General features: G+C 41.1%; 1 protein-coding gene across 1 annotated transcript in view; it reads left to right on the top strand.

The window, feature by feature from the left end:
* Nucleotides 1-3,926, top strand: part of LOC104274092 (G-protein coupled receptor 26-like) — a gene marked incomplete at its 5' end in the record, with an annotated part of 5,448 nt that extends 1,522 nt beyond the window's left edge. Inside the window, one exon of the mRNA XM_009869620.1 lies at nt 3,689-3,926. Within this exon, the coding sequence (XP_009867922.1) occupies nt 3,689-3,926 (238 nt within the window). The remainder of the gene's footprint in view (nt 1-3,688) is intronic.
* Between the last annotated feature and the right edge of the window lie 12,310 nt (nt 3,927-16,236).

Genomic DNA, 16,236 nt, shown 5'->3' with positions numbered 1-16,236 from the left:
CCCTCATTGTAGCCAGGTCTGGGCACCTCTGCCAAGAGAAAGAGGCTTTTAGGACGAGTACCAGGAATTAATTACATGCCAGTGGGAGATAAAAGCAGTTTAAAAGACTTGCCACCTTTCCTTATTAACACAACCTGAGCAGACAGCAGATAGCTTTTCCTGATAGCTCAGGTCTTTTTTTTTTTTTTTTTCTCAAAGGCAAGAGGCCAAACTTGCTGCTATTGGAAGCTGAGGTGACATAATTTAAATTTATCCAGGATGATAATTTTTCAGATAAGCTTTTTGTCTAGAAACATTAATGTCTGTAAATATACTGTTAATGGTGCAACATGGCCTTGCAATGAGCTGTAAGAGTTATCTCCCAGGAAAAAAAAGTAGTTAGACTTTTAAAATGTATAGGAAACACCATACTTCATAACTTGCTAGAATTATTGGCATCCACCCCAGTGGTTTGCACCTTTTATATAGTCATGCATCATTCCTGTCCATACTTGTATAGTCTTTATATGGTTATTATTTTTAAATCTTGCACAGTGTAACTACACTGAATTGTAACACCTCAGGATTTAACCTTTCACCTCTAAACTAAACTGGGCTACATCTTTCACAAGTGATTTTTTAAAAAATACTTACCACATCACAGTGTGTTTAAGACACCCTTGAAGAGTACTGACTTCTGCCGGGAAAGGTACGCTACTCTGCAAAATCACCCTGGTGAGGGCTTCCTTGAGGTTGCTACTGAGCTGCCAGGGTCTGCAGCCACACCAGCTTACAGAGACCAGCCAGCTTTAGCACATTGATCTCACACTGTCACATATATATAAGCCATTTATGATCATTGTCATCCCTTTTTCTTACATGGGGGGGGAGGCAGATGTAACCCAGTGCACAAAAAAATAACAGTGTTTTTTAACCTTTAGGATGACATTTCTTTCAATTCCCATTTATGTGTTGAAAGGGATTCCTGACTGCCTGGATAACTTCACTTTTTTTTTTTCTGCAGTCAAAAGGATTATTACAAATATTAACATTGCATCACAGAGTTAAAAGGTTAATTGATCACTGTTCAGTACATTCTGAGTCATTTTCTGTTCACTTTTGCCATAATCAGGATATAATTACATTGAGCAAAGTGAATTTTGCCATTTTCTTTCCATCTGAACATTACCAAGCTCAGCAAACTGAAACATTGCCACATTTTTCAGGATGGAGATATTTCTAATAAACTCCTAAAATAAAAGTGACTTCCTTCTTCAGATCTTGCATTTGGCAAATGTGAGATGGTTCGTTTCCTGTGTGTGACAAACTCATACCTCATGTGCCACTAGAGAGAAGACTGAGGGTTGGTATATGTAAATGTGTCAAAGTACAGTTTCTATCCCAGTGACAAGGACTGAGTTGGTTCAGTGGCAGCAAAATGGGTAGTATTTGGGCAGGCCATCCTCAAAGGCTCTTTGCCCTAAAGGCAAGACAGTGTCCAGGCAGCACTAGATCAGAAGTGGTGGAGGAGGTGAGGTTGGAGCACTTGCTGCCATGCCCATTTTGACATTCTTCCCCCATTCTGGTTTTTAGAGGGGGTGACACTGAAGCAATCTCTGTGGAGACAACATGAAAGCTATCTTCCCTGTTTTCTTGCTCCTTGGCCTGGTGACTCAAGTTGCATTGTGAGCTCAGTATCTGCTTCTCATTTCAGAAATGTGAATGAGATTATGATCGTTAGCAATATATTTATCTGTTCACTAAGATCCAACAGATGAATTTTATCTTTTTTGTAACAGCACTGAAAACAAGAAAATGATACTAAGATGCATTCAGATGGATATTTCGAAGTCTGACTTGATTTCGGCAGGCCTTTTATCCCATTAAAATCTGTGTTATTTTTCTTCTGTTGGCTTCAGTGCAATTATATTTGGGCCCATAATACATTAAAGGGAACACATAGTAATATATCTATTTTCATGACTGAGAGAGACCTTACTCTTCTTATTTAGTGTCTTTATAAAACATCAGTCATGTAAATATAAAATATTTCTTGTAATAGGACAATATACAGAAAGGGATAAACCTAAGCAATCATGCAACGAGTGTCATTTATTGTATATTTATTTATTTCTCACAATTTGTGTCTTCCCGTTCTCTCTGTTTTGAATTCACTGGGTTGTTTTCCAAGCAGCTTCAAACAGAAGTCATATGGTTTTCAAATGCACTTGCCATAGGAATGATAACACTTTTACACACATAGCTGAGAAATTTTTGTGCCAGAGTTAAACCACTTGTTGCAATGCTCACTTCTAGTGGTGGTAAGTCAGCTTTCTTATGCTGAGGGATCGCAACAGCTTCAAAAGTCAACACCCTGCAGGTTTGAAGCCCTGAGCTTTGGAGAGAGACCAGAAGGTTCTTCAAGCCTTGAGAAAGCTTCTGATCTTATACCACCATATCTTCAAACAGTGATGTTTTAGGCTACAGAAAAGGGCTATTTTATCTTATGGTGCTTTTTTTTTTTCCCTTCAGGAATTAATATAGCAAAATAGTGTATTCTTGCTCTGCAAAAGCCTTGACAAAAGATGTAGAGATAATAAAATATTTTTACTCTGTTCTTTCTGCTTTCCTGGAGAGTTTGCCCACTGCAGATATGCTGTATGCCAGACATTTGCTGGAACAGTCTGAAGGTTTGCTCTCACTTTTGTGAAAAAATTGTTTAACTTAGTTGCAGTTTCTTCCCCCATGATTAATGCACTCATCTCAAGTGAGGTGCTGAGGCCACTAATCATCCCTGAAGCACAGACCAAGAGACACAGGTCGGGAGACAGCTGACTGGTCATATAATGATGATAAAAGTATTGTCTCCTTGTTTTCCTTGGCTAAGGAGTCAGCCAAGTACATGCAGAAACTTTCACAGGTAAGTAGATGCTGTTGTGCTCCTAAGCATACTATGGGGTTGAAGGTTCCATGAAAATCTCTCTGAGATGCTGCTGTGTTGTTCTCTGTACTGCAATTGTCTAACATGAATCCTCTTTGCACGTGTGATAATTCACAGCAGCGGTGTAATGCAGGCCCACTGTTCTGCATCTAAGGGGGCAGATTTAGTGATCTAGACCAGGTTGCTGGTGTCATTTGAGATACTGGCTCATATCCAAAACCTCTGCATAGGCTGGCAAGCATGACACAGGACCTAGAGGAAACCCAGCAACTTCCAGGAGCAGCAGCCAAGGGTGTTATGCTCCAATGTCTCAAGTGTAACTAGACAGCTGTACTTAGGCAACTGAGTTGAGTGAGCCTGGATGCTCCAAGTCACATGTGTCTATCTCAAGCTCGCCATGGGGGAGGGGCCATCAGTTATGTCGCCAAGACTTTGACCACTTACCAGCACAGCTCTAAATTCAGAAATTTAGCAATGATCAGTAGCACTTCCTTATCTCTGATGCATAGGAACATTAACATTGAAAACACACTTTTTCTCTGTTTCCGTAGAGGCAATGATGCTGGTCTCCCAATGGCCTTGCTAGGAAAGTTCTCTTTGCCTTTATTGAATCCAAGGAGTAATGAAATTCAGGGCCATTCTCCTGCAGGGACCATGTACTGTAAGAAAATAAGTGTTACTTTAATGTTTCATGAAGCATGAGCTGAGCACTGAGCTCCGTGAGAATATAACACTCAAGTGTTTCTAACTCTCTTTAATGTTTAACAGGTTGATAGAGCTCCTTCCTTTTGTTACCATAAATTACTACTGGGGAGTTATGAGCAAGTGCCTCACCTACAGTAAGGCTGCATCAGATCCATTTGTTTACTCACTTTTACGTCAACAGTACAAAAAAGTTCTGATCAACATCGTCAATCGGATCCTGAAGAGGGACTTGTATCCGTCATCAGGGTACAACAGCTCTCTTGATACCGAAAACGATTACTGTTTGCACAGAACAAACTAGCAACATGAAAAGCATTCCCTTTCGTGTGAGACAGGTGTTTGCTGCTGCTGGAAATCTGCCTTTTCCTTCTCACGCTGACAATGGTGACAGCGTCTCCAGGGTGTGAAAGCTCATTAATGTGATGCACTTCATTGTGGACCTCCATGGAAAGCTCTTCTCTGGTCTGCAGCCAAGTACGATACGTGGCAAAGCCTTGTCCCCTAGAGAGTGGAGGAGGCTTGAGGGCTTTTATGTGAGACCTTGGAGGCTTTAGAGAAGCTTAGAGAGCTTTTAACACTTCATCTCTGAAGACTTGGTGTGTCCTGGAGAGTTCCACATCAGACGTGATACTCCCGTATCTTCTGGGACCACAGAATCCCCAGGCTGGAAGGAGAGGTTCAGAGCCCTCCGTGCTGTGCATGTAATTTGGCAGCCCAGGATCTGCTTTGTTAGTTTTGAACATTACAAATAAGTCTTTTAATTGATTGATTTATTGTATTGGTGCCTCAAGTGAGTCAGCACTTTGAATCTGAGATTGTCGTTATTAATATTTATTACTAGGCATCATGATTGTAACATAGCCTTTAGAAAGCGGTACATATATTTGATATGCCAATATTCTACCAAGCATAACCAAAGTCCACATATCTGAGTTACTGATATTTAGCACTTCAGTGGTATGTGATTACAATAATTGCAGCAACAGTAATGAAGACATATATGGAATTTAGTTAAATAGCACTGTAGTTCCACCACTGAGCTAGTAGTCCTATTCAAACAAGATTCTATTCAGAAAAAAAAAAAATCAGTTAGACAGTAGAAGTGACAGATACCACAGTGTTTAAGATATATTACTTCAGAATCTATCTGTTTTCAAAGAACAGGCTAAAATATATTAATTTTTTAAGGGATATATAATGTGTAAAATATTTCATGCATCGGCTATATTTGGTGGATTGTAACAATATTGCACAATCTTTTCTTTCATAATAATTAATTAATCTGGTGATTTTAACAGATACCAAGAGCAGTGCGAGAGATATTATAACAGAGTTACTGCCAAATGCCCAGAAAGACAGAACTGTGTTATTATTATATGTATTTTTCTCTTATTTATTTTTAAATCTAAACACGCTTTGGAAAAATGTGGGTATTATTTTTAAACAATATTCCTTTGATTATACAGGACATGAATCAAAATATTCTATGGCATTCAACAAGCTACTATTTTCTAAACAATTACATAACGGGAAAATTAAAGCAATTCTAAAGTATATTTTAGGGAGAAAAAATCACATGCAGAATCACAGAATGTTAGGGGTTGGAAGGGACCTCAAAAGATCATCTAGTCCAGCCCCCCTGCCAGAGCAGGATCACCTACAGGAGGTCACACAGGAATGCATCCAGGCAGGTTTTGAATGTCTGCAAAGGAGAGTCCACAACCTCCCTGGGCAGCCTGTGCCAGGGCTCTGTCACCCTCATAGTGAAAAAGCTTCTTCTAATATTTTTGCGGAACCTCCTACGTTCCAGCTTGAACCCATTGTCCCTTGTCCTGTCATTGGAAAAAAAGAAATAAATCAGTAAAGAACAATTATTTTTTATGTAACAATGGACTTGGCCCTATTATGCATTGAGAAGGCTATTCCTAGTCAAACAAAGCATATGAACATGTGATTGGACACAAATATAATTTCCTTTGAAGTTAACAACTCTATTTCATGCTGAAAATTAAGTACATGCTTAACCGTTTTGTAAAATCAGTGTCAAGTAGTCAGCACATCAAGAGAGTTTTTTCCACCATCCACAATGAGGAAAGAGAGCGTCTTACTGCAATCCCATTGAAGTCAAGGAGAAGTGATGCTGCGTAACAAATATAATGTTCTCTTATTTCCTGCTTTTAATCTTTGAGGCCTTTCTGATGCTTTTTATTTTTCCCCATGCAAGTACCTTAGGCCTGTATTTTGCATCTATAGTTCTGCCTGTGTTGAAATTGAATGTACTACAATGGTTTTGTCTTCTTAGTAAAGTATTTGTACTCTCTTCAATTTTGTGTAAATACAGTATTTCAGAAAAAAAAAAGTTGTCTGGGGAATCTTTCTAGTTTTATTATCTTCCTGCCTGCCTCCTGCCTCCCCCTCTGCTGTGCCACTCAGATATCTGATGCTTCAGTCTTTCATTTCAGCTGCAAAATAAGGACCAGATATCTCTGTTTAGGGTGGGAGGGATTCTAAATTTTCAGTTATTTTTCAGTCAGTTTTGTGCCAAAATGTTTTGATAGACTACAGGATTTATCTGTGAGTAAACATGAGTTTAATAATAACTACAATGCATAGAATCATAGAATCATAGAATCATAGAATCATAGAACACTTTAGGTTGGAAGACACCTTCAAGATCGAGTCCAACCTTTGTCCCAGCCCTATTAAAACCACTAAGCCATGTCCCTCAGCACAACATCCACCCAGTTCTCAAACATCTCTAGGGACGGTGATTCAACCACCTCCCTAGGCAGCCTGTTTCAATGCCTGAAAACCCTTTCAGTAAAGAAATTCTTCCTAATATCCAACCTGAACCTCCCCTGGAGCACTGAAGGCCATTTCCCCTTGTCCTGTCACTCACCACTAGGAAGAATAGACCAACAGCCTCCTTGCTACAACCTCCTTTCTAGTAGTTGTAGAGAGTGATAAGGTCTCCCCTCAGTGTCCTCCAGGCTAAACAGCCCCAGATCCCTCAGCTGTTCATCATAGTACACATGCTCCAAATCCTCTACTAGCTCAGTAGCCCACCTCTGTACCCTCTGCAGCACCTCAGTGTCCCTCTCGTAGTGAGGGGCCCAAAGCTGGACACAGTACTCAAGGTGCGGCCTCACCAAAGCTGAGTGCATGATCACCTCCCTGCTCCTGCTGACACCATTCCTGACACAGGCCAGGATGCCGTTGGCCCTCTTGGCCACCTGGGCACACTTCTGGCTCATGTCCAGCCGGCCGTCCATCAACACCTCCAGATCTCTCTCTGCCTGGCAGCTCTCCAGCCACTCCTCCCCAAGCCTGTAGCGCTGTTGGGGGTTGTTCTGGCCTAAGTGCAGGACCCAGCATTTGGTCTTATTGAAACTCATGTGACTGGCCTTCGCCCAGCGATCCAGGCTGTCTAGATCCCTCTGCAGAGCCTCCCTAACCTCAAGCAGATTGACACTTCCACCCAGCTTGGTGTCATCTACAAACTTACTAAACATGCACTCTATCCTTTCATTCAAATCATTGATGAAAATGTTAAACGGGACTGGGCCCAGTATTGAGCCTTGGAGGACACCACTCGTGACCAGCTGAATTTAACTTCAATGATCACAACTCTCTGGACTCGGTCATCTAACCAGATTTGCACCCAGTGAAGCGTATGCCCATCCAAGCCAAGAGCAGTCAATTTCTCTAGGACAATTCTGTGGGCAATGATGTCAAATGCCTTGCTAAAGTCAAGGTAGACAACATCCACAGCCTTTCCTTCATTGAGCAAGTAGGTCACCAAGTCATAGAAGGAGATCGGGTTTGTTGAACAGGACCTGCCCTTCATAAACCCATGCTGATCACCTGGTTGTCTTGTATGTGCTGCATAATGGAACTCAGGATGATCTGCTCCATCAGCTTCCCTGGCACTGAAGTCAAACTGACAGGCCTGTAATTTCACTGATCATCCTTCCATCCCTTCTTATAGATGGGTGTTATATTTGCTGACTTCCAATCAGCTGGGACCTCTCCAGTCAACCAGGACTACTAATAAGTGAGGGACAGTAGCTTGATGAGGAACCTTGACATTTCTCTCAGTGCTCTAGGATGAATCCCATCCAGCCCCATAGATTTGTGCACATCGATGTTGAGCAGCAGGTCACTGACCATCTCCTCCTGGATTGTGGGCGTACATTTTGCTCCTGGCCCCTGTCTCTTGGCTCGGGGGAATTGTTAGCTTACCTTTGGTTTCTAAACAAAATAGTGCTCACTTTAAGAAAAGAATATGTTACCTATATTTAAGTGTATTAAATGTCACCTCCAATGCCTGCAAATGAAATAAAGCTTTGTTTTGATTTTTTTCTATCTCAGTACCAAGAACATAGTAGAGGAGAAAAAGATAGTAATAAGCTCTGAAGCTATTACAATGATAAACTTCTAAAGAAACCTATTAAGCTCTAAGACACATTTTAAAGGCATAAACCAGAACATAGTTAAACTGCTACATCTGCTATTAAGTTAATTAACAAAGCTTATTCATACCCGTTGAAGGTGTTGCCCTGCATACATTTTACAATATCACTCAAACTTACAAAACAAACATTTCTGGAGGTGCTCAGGTCTAGATGTAAAAAAAAAAAAAAAAGAAAGAAAAAGAAAAAGATTCTGAGTCTGCACTGAGTGTGGCAGAACATCTTTTAGATTTAATTTCCACAGAGAATTAGGAAGCTACAGTCTACAATATGCTGTAGGCCAGAAACTAAGGAAAGGCAAAGAGACCTTAGTCCTCTCAGTTTTTATTTGCAATAAAGACTAACTTCCTTGTTTAGCATGACCAAAAGGCATATTTCTCTGCTCAGTATGCACAGCCAGTTCTGTAGGTAAATTTTTCTTTCTCCCTTCTCACCACCCCCTCTCCACTCTCCACCAGAGAAGGGCTTGCTCTACTGTTCTAACTGAGCAGGAAGCATTCAGTGAGAGGTCTCAGGTTCATTTCCCCAGCTTCTTGTTGTAAACAAAACTCTTGCTAAGTTGGTGCTTCATTCACCACACTCTGGGTTATTCTGGGATAGGAGGACGTAGGGGAAATTGATACTTTACCCCCATTTATGGGGATGCTGCAAAATGCATCAAAGAATTTAATGCTGCGATGGAAGTCAGAACGTATATCATGTAATGACAGCATTCATCAGATGAGGCAAGGTCATGCATTCCCTCTTACTGACATTTTAGATAAAACAAACATTGAATGCACAGTCCTGACAGCAGGGTTTGGTTTGGATCAGATTTCCAAAGCCAAAGTGTGCTCCAGAATGGCACCTTGCCATTGACACACTCTTGCCAACTCAAATCTGGTGCTCCAGGAAACTTTATTTGGTTTTCCTGCCCAATGGCCTGGAGTGGCTATTGCTAGGAGACAAGAGACTGGCCAATACTTGGCAGGTGTGTTGTGGAGGTGGAAACACCACAGGGGTAGGCAGGAACTGCCTGATACTACAACTTGCCAGGCAGAAAGAGCTGTCACCTGTGGCTGCTTTGGGAAAACGATATCAATTTGTTAAAAGAGTGCAAGAGAGGAGAATCATTCTCTCCGAACAGTAGCAATATGGCCCAAGAAAGCTCCTGGGCTATGGTTTTTCAGTGCCTAGTTGCAATTTGAGTCAGCAAAAAAGTGCTCTTCCCTTCTCTAAACTTGTATTTTGGTTGTGGAGACTGGAGTTGAGAACTGCACCTTCCCTGGGTGACACCCTCCTCCTAATGGCAGAGTACAAACTCTGCAGAATAGCAAACTTTAATGAGCCCATGCAACTGAGAAGACATTCAACTTCTTTTTTTTCTTTTTTCTTAAGACACATCCAACAAGATATTTCCAAGCTGGATGATTTGAATATTTTCTGGAGAGAACCAGGACTAAGTTTAGAATCTGCTTTTTCAGAGGAAGGATGTGAGTCTACATGCACCATTTCCTAGGTGAGTGCTCTGATTTTTATTTATCACAAAGATAGTGGCCTCTTCCAAAGAAAATAAATAGAAACTTTTCTTTTTCATGGTACCTGTGAGCAGGTATGCTCTGAGGCTGCCAGTTGGACTGAGTTTCTGAGGCAATAAAGGCAAAGTAGTGCTTAGACTATAGATTCCCAAAAGGTTTGGATACAAGCTAGATTCCAGGCTGCTAAATCCTGGCAAGATGGATGTGTTTCTGTCCAAGCGCAAAAGCAAAACTAGTTTACTTGGGTTGTGCGATATTGAAACTTGAGGTATCTCTGAGTTTAGATGGCAGCTGAGCAATGAAGGCCTTGAGTTCTGTAGATTTTGACTCTACGAATTCCTTAGCCCCACTGAAGAGCCAGCATGTTATTTGTCTGGGTAAATCTGCACCTAATAAACTTTTGCAAATAATCTACACAGTTCTGTGCTTACTGAATACATATTTACCTTGCCTTAACAGGAGTAATGTTACTGAACTTAAATTTCAGAGCTAATTGCAATGTTAGGCTTATTGCATGGTTAAGCATGTGGGAACCAAAGTTCTTTAGTGCAAGTGGTCTTATATGACCAGAGTGATCATGCCCTTTACAACTGTGGGTTAAAATTTGAGATCTTCGAGAAATTTAGCAGCATTGAGTCTTGAATAAAATGACCAGTGACAAGATGTTCAAACCCCTCTAGATAAGGTACTCTAAAACAAAATAAAACAAAACAAGAAAACAACCCAAACTGAAGAAACCTATTATGAGGGGGAAGATTTACATACATCACCTGGAGGACATATTTTGTGTTGTAAGGCTTTTTCTTCCTCAAAATAATTATGTCCACTTATGCACACAGAATGAACAAGGAACTGTGTGTCTGTCTCAGAAGCATATATATATTTCATGATTGTGAATAGCAAATGTCTTGCTCAGTCTGGTTCAGGAGGACACCTGGTTCGTGGGAGGTGTTAATTACACAAGTAAATTAGAGACTCTGCTTTTTATTTTTGGAAAGCAGGTCCAATTAATATTTAATGTCTCAGCTGGAGAAACAGCAGAGATGACCTTAAGAAAGGTTGTAAATATATGAATATCTTTCAGTGCCAGAAGCTTGGGAGAGCAAAATGTCACCTGGCACAGCAGATGCAACAAGCCTTTTCTCTGAGCTGGAGCTGCGTTTCCTTGTGGCTTATAACTGTGACACAGGCCAAATGGCTGGTCCTATTTCTGAGTATCTCCACTTCTTCTCCCTTTAACAGCCATTTTTCCTTGCCAGGACATGAGAGTGTATGACTAGGCATCCAGCATCCAGTGCTTCTGCTCTTTTCTGTAAGTGAGCAATGCATGAATTGTGAGTTGCTCTCAGCTAGGCTCCTCATACATTGTCTATGCATATGAAACGTATTGCAAAGCATGTGTGTTAGCTGTCATAGGGTCCATATGGTTAAAGGTATTTTTGATCATTCCAGCACAACTTTTTAACAAGATGCCTTCAGAAATGTTATAAACCATAACTGAAGCATCTTAATTTCTGTGTCCAATCCACTATCACAAGTGTGCAAGCAGCCTACTATGGACTCTAAACAAAATGCAAAGCCCCACCCTTTGGGACGTAGCCTAAGCTATTTGCTGTGCATGTTTCACCTATTTCACTGCATTGTGCTGTTTGTGCGTGGCATTATAAAGTTTTGTATCCAGCAAATTTATAGCAAGCTATACAGTATATGCTTAAGTTTACAAGTTTCTTTTCCTAAACCAAATGGATTGAAATCTTGAAATGTTTTCCAAGAATCCCTCTGCTCCTCTTGTCTAGCTCCAGAGTGGTTTAACTTAACTCTCTCAATTTGATATTTTTTTTCAACTGGAGGCTTAGTACTCTAATTGTACTTCAGTGAAGTCTGACCTTAAGCAGCAGATTCATTACCACCTTCTTTCCACTTTTATAATTCCTGTCTTTACATATCCAATCACTCTTTTTTCTTTGCTTGCAGCTGTCAGCTCTGACACATGTTTTCAGAACATTTAATTGAAACCCAATGAAATGGTTAGTGTCCTTGCTGCATGGCAAGGGACTGAAAATTGAGTTTGTGTGTGGATTTTCATGAGAACATTTAAACGTGGTTTAGGTCTTCCGTTTCATATTTGTTCTTATTCATGGTAAACCTAAATGCTGACTGCTGATATGTGACCTCTGTTTGCCAAGTGGCTACTCATTACTCCTTACAGGTGTATAGCTCAGACTGAATTTGAGCTGGGAATCTGGGTTTTTGGCTAATCAGGCTCTTATTGTTGTCATTGCTGATGAAGACTGGTTTAGGCATTTAAAATATCTTTTGTGCTCCCCACACAGTAGTACAAATACTTTCTTATCTTTTTATTCATATTACCTCACTGGAAAACAAGGAAGTACTAGAACTATTTGTCTCAGGAGACCTGAAGCACAGACAGATGAAAGACTACAGAGCCGAGAAATTATCAAATTGCATGAAACATGGTTTAGAAGATACCTAGAAATGGAAGACAAATAATTTCACCTTGAATCTGTCAGCTGTAGAGCTGAGCAGGCACAGGAACAACAGCACGTGCTCTTCACATCTCTGCTAGCCTTTGCTCCCTTTGCAACTGCTGAAAGCTCAGTCAATGCCCCATCACCTTTTACAGTTTCCACCTGCCCTCTGGTTTCTCATATCACCTGAAAGCCAGGCTGTTCAGAGTTCTTTCCTGGATGCATTCCCTCTGACTATTGTGCTGGCATTCTCCGTTATGGGTTGTTTTTGTTGGATTTTTTATTAAGTTTTTCACTTACAGCCTTTTCAGATTTTTTTTAATTATATGCAGCTAAGCAGGATTGTAACATGGAAATTAAATAAACTAGAAAGAAAGCTGTGCTCCTTGCTCTTTTTCTTTTTTTTTTTTTTTTTGGGTGCTTAACAAAGACAGCAAGCAAAGGAGTCAGACCAAGAATTTTAATGAATCTATTTTGGCCCCTGGGATTACAGCCTACCAATTTCTGTAGCTGGTGGCGCATAGAGAGTAATGGTATGACTACTGTCACATTTTCATTTTCAGCTAAAATTATCAGATATTAATTTATGACTGAATCAAGATGTTGAGCATATTATTATTTTTGGAGCTTCAAGAAAACTTTCCACCTGTTATCCTAATAAGGCTCATGAAGGGAAGAGTGGATGGCAATGCAACTTACCCAATGTGGACACATAGTGTGTTTCTCTAGGCTCATTCTGCAATGGCTAAATGTCTGTTAGTGCGCTGGAAGCTCAGAGTCTCCTTTGCTGGTGCTAATGCTCTCAAGTTCAGCTCTTAAACTGTCAGTCATCTTTTGACTTTCAATTGCACATGGTATGAACCTGTGAAAAAACAGATAAATGGATTCCAGGACCTTTTGCCTTGTAATTTCCCATACTCTGCTGCACTGATTTGATGAGCCTTGAGGGTAGTTGTTGCTTGGCAACTTGAAGCTCACTAGGTCCAACACAAGGTGGAGTATATAAACGTCTTCCTCTGGCTAGCAAGATTTCTTGACATCTTGACTTCCTCACAGAGGAAAGCTGGAGGTTGTACTTGCCTCCTGGTGCAATGTAGTTTACTTCAAGGAGAAAGAAAGAGATATTGAGGGCTGTGTCTAACTCAGTAATCTGTAAGAAAATGGAAATACTCAGCTCCTGCAGGAGTTTCTCTGGATATCTGTGGTCCAAAAGGGTCCTGCTCAGCAGTGGTTTCAGAGAAGGCCCTGACTAATCAAAAAGTTTGACAAGTAAAATTAGTCTTTTTGATGAGCCATTGGTTCTTCTTTAAAAAAAAAAATATAATCTCCAGCTGACATAGGAATCTCACTTTTGCAGTAGTGCAGACACTAATAGTGTGGATAAGATGACAGCTTTTGAGGTCTTGTCCTGAAACATGACATTCCATAGAGATTAGGCAGACATGTGAATGATAAAGCATTTCTCATATCTGTACAAAACTTAGTTAACCAGAATAGCATCACGATATCAGTAGCACTAGATAACTTCACACTGTCACAGGTTTTAATCTAAAATGCTGAGTTTTTTGAAAAGTAGGGAGAAGGATTTGACTAATTGATGGAGCTGTTTCCAGAGTTTAGCCCATGGCTGTCATTGTTCCCAGAGTTTAGCCTATGGCTAGTAATTAAGACCCTATAGCCTTTCTTTTACTCTTCCTGACTGCTCTGTTCTTGTTCTCTTGACCTTTCATAACTGTGGCTTGGCCTGTCCTATATAACTTATTTTTCAGGCTCCTGAATATCTAATTAGCCATTATTTGGACAAAAAAATAAACAAAAAAATCCCCAACAGACATATTCAGCAGCTCAAAGTATTTCTCATGATGAATCAATGCTCCAAATCCTTTCAATTTAGTTAATGCTTTTCCTGAGATGAAAACATTCATGCTTTTAATGTCATGGGATGCACAACAATATGATGCAAGGGTGGCACATAGCAACACTGTGTGGGACTCCAGCTCTCTAGCTGAACCCTGGAACAAGTCACAAGAGGAAGCGCTGAACTAGTGGCATCCCCCCCCAGATAAAGTTGCAAACTACATTTGAAATAGATATCCACATCTAGGAACAAATGACTTTCTCACACTTTGGGAGCTGAGATGCTGCACATGGTTCTGGCATAGGTTATGCCCCTATAGACTTTGATAAAGCTGTGAGAACAGTCTTGAGGTAATCTTGTGCTCTGTAGAACAGGCAGGCCATTTGTGATGCCTCTGTGTGACTGGGTATCATGCTGCTGGATGTGCTAGCTGCATGGGATCCTGCATGATCCCAAGGGTGGCCTCCAACATGGTGTCTCCATCTTTACTGTCCCTATCCTGCACCATTGTTCTTTGTCTTTTGCAAGCAATTCAGCACATCTTCAATCTGAGCATGGCAAGTGAAGCCAGGCTAAGGAAAACATCTTCCAAAGATTGTCTAGGGAAAAAACCCAGATTTTAAAATTGTTTTTTATATTTGGTCTCTGTAGTTTCCACTAATGATTTGTAAGTTATTTGAATGAAAAATGAAAATAAAAACTGAACAAAGATTCCTTATCTGTTAAAAGGGTAAATTTAGTCTGTGCCACTCCAAAGACTTGGAATTTTGATATAGAAAGCAAATACTACGACACTTCAAAATTATGATGGCCCAGATATTCATTGGATGAGTACTCTCAGTATACTGAGAATACATACTCAGTTTTAACTAGTTTAACAGCTTATTTCTCTTGGTTTTCAGTGAAGCTTGGGTTTTGATTGACTTGGGAGTTTATTTCTGAAAGTGAAGTTGAAATTCTCAGAGCTCTTATGCCCATATCAGCTTCAGGTCCTTGCTGTCTGATTTTAACAGTATAAAACTGTTGTCAGAGGATCAAGGGAGGCAACTAGGAAAGCTAAGGCCTCCTTGGAATTAATCCTTACAAGGGAGGTCAAGGACAACAGAAAGGCCTTTTCAAATACATTGCAGACAAAACTAACACTAGAGGCCATGTAGGTCCTCTGGTGAATGAGGTGGGTGCCCTGATGACAGAGGATCCAGAGAAGGCAGAGTTACTGAATGCCTTCTTTGCCTCTGTCTATACTGCTGGAGACTGTCCTCAGGACCCCCAGAGCCCTGAGGCCACAGGGGAAGACAAAGGCATTTGCCTTGTTTGATGAGGACTGGGTTAGGGATCAATTAGGCAATCTGAAAATCCATAAATCCATGGGCCCTGACAGGATACACCCACAAGTGCAGAGGGAGCTGGCGGAAGTCATTGCTAGGTCACTCTCCATCATCTTTGGTAAGTCGTGGACAACAGGAGAGGTGCCTGAGGACTGGAGGAAAGCAAATGTCACGCCTGTCTTCAAAAAAAGGCAAGAAGGAGGACCCAGGTAACTAAAGGCAGGTCAGCCTCACCTCCATCCCTGGAAAGGTGATGGAACAACTTATCCTCAGTACTGTCTCTAAGCTTATCAAGCATACAAGGATCATTAGGAGCAGTCAACATGTTTTTCCATGAAGAAGTAAGAAGGTGGATAGATGATGGTAGTGCAGTGGATGTGGTTTATCCAGATTTCAGGAAAGCATTTGACAACGTCTCCCACAGCATCCTCATGGCTAAACTGAGGAAGTGTGGTCTGGATGATCAGGTGGAGAAGTGAATTGTGAACTGGTTGAAGGAAAGAATTCAGAAAGTTGTGGTCAATGGGACAGAGTCTAGTTGCAGGCCTGTATCTAGTGGAGTTCCTCAGGGGTTGGTACTGGGACCAGTATTATTCAATATATTCGTCAGTGACCTGGATGAGGGAACAGAGTGCACTGTCAGCAAGTTTGCTCTTCACACGAAACTGGGAGGAGTAGCTGACACATTAGAAGGCTGTACTGCCGTTCAGAGAGACCTAGACAGGCTGGAGAGTTGAGTGGGGAGAAATCTTACGAAATACAAGAAGGGCAAGTGTGGAGTCTTGCACCTGGGAAAGAACAACCCCATGTGCCAGTATAGGTTGGGGACTGACCTGCTGGAGAGCAGCGTAGGAGAAAGGGACCTGGTGCACAGCAGGATGACCATGAGCCAGCAATGTGGCCTCCTGGCCAAGAAGGCCAATGTCATCCTGGGGTGGATTAGAAGG

Source organism: Apaloderma vittatum, unplaced genomic scaffold, assembly GCF_000703405.1.
Source record: "Apaloderma vittatum isolate BGI_N311 unplaced genomic scaffold, ASM70340v1 scaffold14795, whole genome shotgun sequence".
NCBI lineage: Eukaryota > Metazoa > Chordata > Aves > Trogoniformes > Trogonidae > Apaloderma > Apaloderma vittatum.
This window is presented reverse-complemented; position numbering and strand designations above follow the sequence as displayed.